The 9,532-nt window shown below is 54.8% G+C and overlaps 1 protein-coding gene across 1 annotated transcript; it reads right to left on the bottom strand.

The window, feature by feature from the left end:
• Positions 1-696: 696 nt before the first annotated feature.
• LOC137142424 (suppressor of cytokine signaling 2-like) lies at positions 697-8,694 on the bottom strand. The gene is made up of 3 exons (XM_067531783.1): positions 7,904-8,694; positions 1,582-1,887; positions 697-1,437 (listed from the first exon to the last, which is right to left on the bottom strand). The coding sequence occupies exons 2-3, from the start codon at positions 1,769-1,771 to the stop codon at positions 989-991; spliced, it is 639 nt and encodes a 212-aa protein (XP_067387884.1). The 5' UTR covers positions 1,772-1,887; positions 7,904-8,694; the 3' UTR covers positions 697-988.
• Between the last annotated feature and the right edge of the window lie 838 nt (positions 8,695-9,532).

Raw genomic sequence — 9,532 nt, 5'->3', positions numbered from 1 at the left:
GTGGACAGACCAAGATGGTGCTACAGGAGGAAATGCTTCTGGGAGCAAGCGCCCACGTTAGCTGCAAGAGCAGCAGTCGAGCCTGGTTTTACTCGGGCCTTGTGCAGCTAACGAAACACTGGAACAGAGAACACGCTGCTAGAGAAAGGAGCCTGCCCATTTCACTCAGGCATCTCCAGAGAAGCCACACTAACAATCCTCTCCCCAGTGAGCTTTTAAACCCCCCACTGGAGCAATTACTAAGGTGTAAAGAGCTGAGCTGAAGGTGGGAACAAAAAGCACACCCCAGCCCTTCAGTGTGTTTTAGCCCCTGGCTGCTTCCACCGTAGAGATGACTGGAGATCTGGTCCCTCTCTGGGAAAACGCAGGTCAAGATTTTCCCACAGTGTCTAGTGATTCTGGGTGCACAGCTGGAGATGCTTTAGAGAGAGACTTGATTTCCAGGCAGCGCCGAGCACTCACCCTCTGGCAATCAGGCCCCTTTACGGTGTCTAAAGCTGGGCCCTGAAAAATCATTAGTCGCTTCTGGGAAAATAAAAACGTCTCCGCCCTACTCGTGCATCAGGGCTTGGTTCTATTAAAGAGACGCTTCACCACCGAACAACCCACGGGAAGGAAACCCTGGCCACAGGAAGTTCAGTGAAGCAAACCAGAAGCCAATGCACAGATGCAACAATGGAAGAAGAACAAACAATAGCAAAATGAATTTTTATTAGCGGCCCCAGCTGGGGACGACAGACCCAGACAGAGACTGAAACACACTATTTCTGCCCCCAGCCTGCTTCAATCCAAGCACCAGAGATCCTTTCGCTCAGCCCCTCACTTGTACCCTCCCCAGCGGGAGGCCACGTACTACAGGGGTCCAGCTAAGCAGCACCAGGTGCCCCTTGGAGTCCATCCGTGCTAGTGCCAGAGCAGGGTGGGTGCTGGGAGAGCACCTGTTTCACCAGGGTGGGATGGACAGGTGAGAAAGGGGAGGGGATGTCTCTCACAGCAAGTAGGGGTACTTCAGCAGGTCGTCCTTGAGCCTCAGAGGCAAGGGCAGGGCCGTGACTTGCCAGCCGCTCCTGTCGATGGTGAGCCGGCAAAGGTGCTGCAAGGCCGGCACGGAAGCGTACAGGGGCTTGATCAGTTTCAGGTGGACGGCCGGGTCCTTGGAAGCGGACGTGAGCTCCTGCTCCGACAGCCCCAGCCGCCCGGCCTGCTTCAGGGAGTAAAACTGGACCAAGTCCACGGCGTCCTTGAAACGCTGGACCTTGGGCTGGGCCAGGACGGAGGAGTCAAAGCCAAAGCAGCCGGCGCTGTAGCAGATCCGGATGTGGGTGGGCCCGACGGAGGTTTTGACTGACGGGGTGAGCAGGCTCTCTGGACTGGAACTGTCACGCATCAAGGAGGCGCCTTTGGCTTGTATGAGTAAAAGTCTCCTAACCCGGAGATCTGGTTGGCTGGAAAGCAAATCACCAGAACCAAAGTAAGCTCTTTCTAGGGATATCTAAGACCTTGATATGACAAAGCCCTGGAAAATGGTCTCTAAGAAATAACCTTGGGCTGGAGGGGGTTACGGCTAGAAAACATGAAAACAGGTTTCAGCTCCTAGGACCAATATCCAGTCCCCCTTACCAGCCTGCTCCAGGTGGCTTATGGTGCAGTTGATCTGAGCCGAGTTCACGTCCTCATCTCTGGCCTCTTCCCAGCCAACCCGTTCAGAGCCATAAGGGTAAACAGTGAGAGCTGGCTTCTCCCTGCAGATCACAGCATTAGGTGACTTCATGGTCAAGCGTTCTGTCAGCCCAAGGAGGGCATCTCATGGTATGATCAAGGGGGGGCCGCTCAGCGAAGGGAGCACTGCTGGTGTCACCGGCGGCATCTCATTTGGCTTCTCAACACCTAAAAGGTAACGCAGAAGAGTCAAGAAAGGGGAAACCGGTGCAAGGATGCACAGCCTGTACAAAGCCATTTGCCAAGGAGCGTAGCGTCGCCAGAGACCATTTCTATCAACTCTTTGCCAAGTGCCGCAGGGCATTCCTTACACGATTGCGACAGTGGAGGCAGCAAATCCAGCAACGGCGAGGAAGAGCAAAAGACAACAGGAAGGAACAAGAGCAGATACAGTGGCTGCCGCAACTTCGTAATAGAACAGGGTAAAGCTGGTCAAAATTATCCAACTTTCAACCAAGGGTTTCATATGTTTGATATGTTTCAATGAAATTTCAGGACTTGGAGGGGGCAGGGGAAGGTTAAAAAACCCTAAAAAATTCAGGCATGTTTTTTTCTGTCCAACTCTATAGATAATGACTCGTGGGAGGAAATACAGAAGCTGCTTCTCAGTGATAAAGGAAAGAGTTCATAATGTGGAACCCTCTCAGCAGGCAGAGCCGGCGCTAGACGTAAGCAGACTAAACCATTGCTTAGAGCCCGAGCAGCTCAAGGTGCCCCAGATTCGCTTTTTTAGTATGTGGTGTTTGTCGGGGGGATCCCCAAATAGAGCCCTGGCAAACATCTCATGGACTGATGGGACCTAACAGGTCTTGAGCTCTCTCTCCTAACGTTACAGACAGTTTAAGAATGGGATGGACAGGATGAAAGCCACCAAGTCCTCCATGTCATTTGCCTTGTTTAAATGGAAGGTGATGAAGGGATCTACCAGATCCTGCCACCTCGCTGAGATATCAGGTAACAAACCGCATTTCCCTGGGGGGCAGGATGTGCAGCAACCTGGGCCACTGATATGAACCGATAGCTGACTATAAGTTTTGGTGCTCAAGGGCTGCAGTGGGTTAAGCATCTGCCGCACTGGCTCATGCACTTGCTTCGATCCCTTGAGCCTGGAAGACCAAAGCCCTGATAAGGGGACCCTCGAATGAGAGAGAAGCCCCTGGTTCTATCCTACCCAGTAGTTAGGAGAGCAAGGTATCATGACACCTTCCCAGGCTCTTACGGACGGATGAAGTGAGTTGCCCAAGGTCGTGCAGCAAGTCGGTGTTGGAGCTGAGATTAGAACCCAAGAGTCCTGCCGCCCAGTCCCTGCTCTCACCACTAGGTCACAACATCTCAAAAAGCAGCCACGGCCAGTGTGGCAAACACCAGACGCTGACAGACGGCACCCTGCCGCCTCCCCCCAAGCAGAGCAGAGAGGAGCTTGGTTGCAAGACGCCGCAAACTCCTCAGTGTGTCTGCTCTGCACATGTGAAGTGCTAAATCAGCCCTGCCCGCAGTCGATCCGCTGAGTCCTGGTATTTCAAACCTGACGACATTCTGGGGGCACTGAATTTAAGCCCTAGAAGTGCCTCTGCAGCAGCCCTCCACTGGTGGAGGCGACCAGCACCGATCCAGCGCCCAAAGGTTGGTAGGAGCGTGACTGACGGTCTCTCTAAGGGAGACGTTTTCAGAAGGGCAGCTCAGCGCAGGTCAGCCAGTGGGGCCCACTCGTCAGCCAGGACGTGGAATAAGGCTCCCAGCAGGGGCAGAATCTCCATCCCTGCCTTCAGGGAGACATTTACTTCTCCGAACTAAAACAACCCCATATAAATTAGACAGACCAAGCAGGTCCTGCTGCCTGGCCCCTTCCCAGATGACCTGCAGGCTCCCATCTGATCTCCAGCCACAGACCCATCACCAGGGAGGCAGCTAATTAGTCACAAAGGGGCTAAGCCCACCTCACTTAACGAGCCATCCCCTGCCCCTCATGACAGAACCCAGCTCCCATGGGAAACCAATGGGAATTCGATGCCTAACTCCCAGCTGTGCCTATGAAAGAGCAACCTGGGAACGACAGACAAGGATATGGAGCAAGGGCACTCAGGGGCCCCGGCCATGAGTGCGGGGGAAGGGCCTGCATACACGAGAAGGTGAACAAGATGGACGATGCTGGTGGATTTGTGCAGTCCAGCACCAGAGCTGCCTGCCGCAGGGCGGGTACCTGCAACCCTCCCTCCCCCGGGCTCTCTCCCCACTTGACACTGCTGCAGTGACTCCACCATGCATGGATCTGACGGTGCAGCCGGTCCCCCAGTGCTGCAGCATGCAACACACACACCATTTGGCTAATCAAATCAGCCTTCCCCTGTGCCTTGGCTCCAGCCTCCATGCAACTGCTGCATTCAACTCATCCGACAGCCGCAGCAGCAGCTCCCACCTTGGATAACCCTCCAGCAGAGCCAGTCTCAGGGATGCTGATTGCCACCCTGGCTAAGGTGATTAAAGCCTTCCCTTCCCCTCTGCCTGCCAGAGCCCCCCCAGGCGGAGTGAACTAATTCCCTTCGAAGCCAGGGACAGGTAGGGGTCAACCGAGCTCATCTGGCCAGGCAAGAGCATTTCAGGGGCAGACGGCTGCAAGAGGAGAGAGCTGCTCTGGCATTCTAATGAGGGTGGGTTTATATCGATCTACATGAGAGGGATTTGCTGTCTGTGGAATGGACGGACACTTGGTAAAAGAGATAAACGTGCCAGAGATCTGACACTGGGGGCAAGGTGGGGGGTACTACTACAGACCCGAAGCGCAACTCAGGCAGAGTCTCTGATTTCCCCATGCTGAGATCAAGGGACAATTCTGACCCCCTTTGCCACAACGGGTTTGTGAGGCTTGACTGAAGTTTTCAAACCTAGGCCTAAAATTAGCCTCCTAAATTCACACTCAGGCACCTCGCCCCAAGCGGCCCGATTTGCAGAAGTGTTGAGCACCCCCAATAGAGGCTGCGGGGGTTCAGGACCTCCGCACAACGTCCCCAAAGGATTTCACAAAGGGGGAAACCGAGGCACAGAGAGGGTCACTGATTTGCCTAAAGTCACAGAGAGATAGTAAGCTGGAAGGAAGAGAAGATTCAAGGGCACAGTCAGTGGTCCTGAGGTTTATCCTCCTCCCGCCCCCCTCCAACCCAGGAGGAACGCTAGAGAGAAAAAAGTTAGAAGGCTTTTATCTAACAGCATGCTCCCTCTCTGGTGGGCGTTTTAGAGCATCACCATTGTTTCCGGGCACTGAGTAAAGGGTGTTTCTGTGTTGTCTGCAATTGACAAGGAGGAATTGTCAGAGCCTGGTACTAAACACAACGGTGCAGGTCCTAGTCAAGTGTATTCTCCACAGGCTCTGCTAAAATAACCCCCATGCACTAAGGCTCTGACCCTGCTGGTAAAAGCACCGTCATTTCACCCGCTATAGCTTGTCATTTACTTACTGTCTGTAAAACCCACTCAGCTGGAAAAATAACCGCAACACTGAGCGCTGGATCCAAAGGCCTGGGCACCTCCCTCTAATGGGCCCTATCCAACCACCACCCACATTTGGGACAGCCCAGATCTAAACTCCGTGCCTTGAGCTCATCTCTGGTTTCTATCCCGAGGACGATATCTGACCTTCAAACTGACACTGGCCCTGCAGTGATCATTTGGGTTTTTTTCCCACCAGTCCATTTCAGACTCCTACCATGGTCTTTGGTCTCTCTCAGGCAGGGTCCATTTCTGGTGTAAGCTCCTCCTTAAAACATCAGCCTTTCAATCCCTGACTGTAGTTTAATGGTTTATGCGGCCACAAAAGCACTTTAAAAATAAAATGAGAAACTGCTCAATAGGATAGGCAGAGTATGAACAACTGCCCTCTGAGTATTCAGTTACATGTCATAGGCTCTATAGTGTTAACTGCCAGTGGAGAGTCTCCTGTAAGCTCATATGGCAGGGTTCTGCGTCTCTGAAACAAAGAGCTGAGGTCTGTTCCTGCAGTCACCATGAACTTGTGTCATGGTGGGGCATAGCGACAGCTGTGAAGTCCTCGGGGGCCCATAGTCTCAGTTACACTGTTTTCAAATACTTAAGGCAATCAGGATGCCAGGGCAAGAAACACTGTATTTGTCCTGCAGCCTTTACTGGCTGGAGTGGAAAATAACCTCTGCTCGGAGGTTGCTCTTTTGATTAACGATTAGGAGCAGGCTTGCAACATTTTCCACAAATCTTTGTCTCCCTCCTTTATTATAGTCGGTTTTAAGGAGTTTATGGTCATTTCTGTCTATGACCCATCCCCCTGTCCTATGGTTTAAAGCTCTCCACCTATCCAACCTCCTCAGCTCCAAGCCCGCTGACCCTTCTGTTCACAGGTTGCCTGTTACCATCCCTCCATTGTTCCCCAAACCTAAGCCTTTCTGCTAGGCCGTTTTATGACCACTAATAAGACGTGTGACTATTCCCATCAGGGTAAAGGTAATGGAAGTTCATGGCACAGAGCGAGGCGTAGCCAGAACGGATTTGTTGGCAGGGCCTGTGGTTGACACGGGTGGGCACAAGTCTTGTGTCACAAGCGTTTTGCAGAGGCTGATAAAAACGCGGGATGAATTGCTTAAAACCGGGTTGGGTGGGCCTGCTTTCAAAGTGGGTGGGCCGATGGTGAGAGTTCTTGACCTCCCTCAAGCAAATATACTGCAGGGAACAACTGGCTAGGCGCACCGTTTACCTTCATCGGAGGCATCAACTATGGGATTGCCGGTCCTGATGGGCCAGTGGTCTCATCTGGCACGGCAAAGCCTAGGGTGTTATGCAGCATGAAAGATGGCGGTCATGGCGAAGGAGTGTGGGAGAGGATCAGAGCAAGATGCCTGTCAATCAAACCACGAGGCTGCTATTCCCTTCACAGCTAGGCTGAGCAAGTCTGCAGTCAGACGTGTCCCAATCTCCTCTCTCCCAGCGAGCATCACTGGAGACCCGGGACATGAAGGAACAGAGCCGGAGAGGGACATTAAAAACTGCTCAGGCTCCACTGCACCTCAGGGGATGGGGAGAACTTGCAGGCAACCAACTCCCGCTGGAATCATGACTGATACCCCATCTTCTGAGCCCTGCCTGGGAGGAAGAGAACTTGCACGCTGCCAGAAATGGCCGAGGTCCCCGTGTGTAAGCCAGGACTCAGCAGAATGCCAAGGAATCAACACCTCCCTCCCCCACTCCACCTCTCCTCCGAGGGCCGCCTCTCTGTTTTTCAACAGGCTAAGCAATGTTTTAAGTCAGGCTTGTGCTCATGCCACTTCAAATGCCCAGAGAGAAAAAGAGGAGCATGCACACCCGTGGGAACAACTCGGTATTGTCTCACAGGCCCATAGGTCCCTAGCCCCCGGAGTTAGCAGAGCACCCACAGAACCCACTGCCCGGCCTCCACAGGGCTGTGCTTACATGGGACAATTGCTGAAGACTTGGCTGGGCAGCAATGCAGTCAGCTAGAGTCAGCAGCCTTGGTTGGAGAGACTCTCTCTGCTATCGCTGCTGGTGACACCCATCCCTCTGGTCCAGCGAATCCAGCCTGCGCAGGCACCCCCCCCCCCATCCACTCACACACACACACACACACACACACACACTCCCCCATCCACTCACACACACCCACACCCCCATTGTGCTGCTGTGTGCAGGTATTTGTTAGGGGAAGGGGGTAGCTAAGTGGTTAGCGGGGGCGGGGGGAGGAGAGTTTGTTAATAAAGGATCAATAGTTCAGTCCCTCTTCTCTGGGAAAGAAAAGACAGAACATTGAAACCCGGGGCAGGATTCTGGTCCAGAACAAACGAAGAAGCGTTGCAAGAATGTCAAGCTGCTGCTCTTTGTTTTCTGATCACAGTCAGAAACCCCCCAGCACCCCCCGCAACCCTCCCCCAGCACCCCCCGCAACCCCCCTCCCCCGATATCCACCCCCCAGCACCCCCCGCCCAACAGCCTTTGTGCAAACATCATCCCAAGGGAGGCAAGCCCCATCCTACGGGGCGGGGGAGGGTGTGAATCTCCCTGCAAACCCCCCCGCTGGCCCCCCCCATCCCATCCCATCCCATCCCATCCCATCCCCAGCACCCCGGGCAGCGCCTCCCCTCGCCCAGCGCGGACTCGGGCTAGTCGCTCTTCCCAGCCCGGGCAATCACCGTGCAGGAGCCCTCGGTACCTGTGTCCGGGTCTCCGGCCAGGCGCTCCGCTCGCCCAGGTGCGCTAAGCCCAGCCGAGCAGCCCCGGGCGGGGCGGGGCGGGGGCCGCGCTCTCTCTCCGCCGGGGCCGGGCTGCAGGGCGGGGGGCACCGGCTCCGGGGGCGTTTGGGGAGGCAAGGGGGAGGGGCCCCCCCGCACCGTGCAGCTAGCGGTGCATGGCACAGAAGGGGGGAGCTCGGTCCAGGCACCGCCCCACCAGCTCCGGACGGGGCCTGCTCCCCGGGGCTCTGCGGGAGGAGTTTCCTGCTGCCACATCCCTGCCCGGTGCCCGCTGTGGAGGGGAGCCAGGCGTGGCTGGGGAGGCACAAGGCACCTCTACGGCCCCGGGGGAGCGAAACCAAGATCAATCAACGGGCAGCCAGAGCGCCACAGCGCCTGCCTGCCAGCATCAGGGCTCGAACCCGCGTCCACAGGCAGCCCCGGGACCCAGCCGCTGGGCGGAGAGAGGGGGGGGGTGGCGCCCTGGTACGGCAAGGGAGCCGCAGTTCACTGGACGCTGGGCACTTCACTCCATTAAGCACCTTGGAAAATCCCAGGCTGAATCCACCCCAGCCTCTCGCAGCCATGAGCTGAGGGCTATGGAGCTGGAATATTTATACATTCTACAACCTCATCCTGCACGTTGCTGGTCCCTGCTTCCTGCATGAGAAGTGCTGGGGAGAACGAAATAGGGAGCAGATAAGATGAGCAGTTCCCCCTCCCATTCACTCCTCTCCAGGCCGCAGTTAAAAATAAATCAAGAATTTCTAGGAAATGTCCTTGGCCAGAGATACATGCAGAGCGGGCGCTCTCTGGAGGTGAAAAGGGGTCTTGCAGCTGCCTAGAAGACTAAGTCATTCGAGCCCTGAAAGAATCCTTTTAGCTTTCCATGGAGTCGGTTCTATTTAGGACCAGCCTGAGGGTGGCTTGTAACCATGGCTGAAATAGGTTTCAGGCTAGGTGTTGTCTGACCTAGGAAAATGAGGATCTGTATTTCACCACCAGTACAAGCAATGCCATGGAAAGGGCGTAGCTGTTTTTACCACTGCACTCGTCTAAGTCTGCAGAAACCTCTGCCTTAGGCTCTAGTCTAGAGCATGTTCCAGCACATTCCCTCTTCGCTTGAGGTGACAGTAGAGTCTATTTAAGCACCTGATGGATCCCACGTTGCTTTGCAAGCCCCCCACACACCATGTGACTGAAAAGTGGCCACCTCTGCCGTGCAGGGCAGCACCCACAATGTACAACAGTTTGAAGAGGGCTGAAACCGCTTCTTCTTACCGTAAGTGCTCACGGGAACCTTAATGTCTGCACAGGACCTCATGATTTAAGGGCTCATTCCCCCACACGTAAACTCCCCGCAACTCAGTTCATCTATCCTCGAATGATGAGGCAACCCCATTGGGATTTGAACCTGGGAGGGCGAGGGGGGGAACTAGGCATTGGCAAGCCACCCATGGCAGTACACTTGTGCAGAGTACATCTCTCACCTCTGCTAGGAAGGCTTCTTCTGCTGCCTCAGAGTTGGTCTCTGCCATGCAAGAATCGCTTACCTTTATCGGCGCCGGCATCCAAATCCAGTGCTGCCGCTTGGGCCAGAGATGGCCACC

Source organism: Emydura macquarii, unplaced genomic scaffold, assembly GCF_026122565.2.
Source record: "Emydura macquarii macquarii isolate MOO-44397 ecotype Brisbane River unplaced genomic scaffold, CSIRO-AGI_Emac_v2 contig_3220, whole genome shotgun sequence".
Taxonomy (NCBI): Eukaryota; Metazoa; Chordata; order Testudines; family Chelidae; genus Emydura; species Emydura macquarii.
The sequence above is the reverse complement of the archived record's forward strand: the minus strand, read 5'-3'. Positions and strand labels throughout refer to the sequence as shown.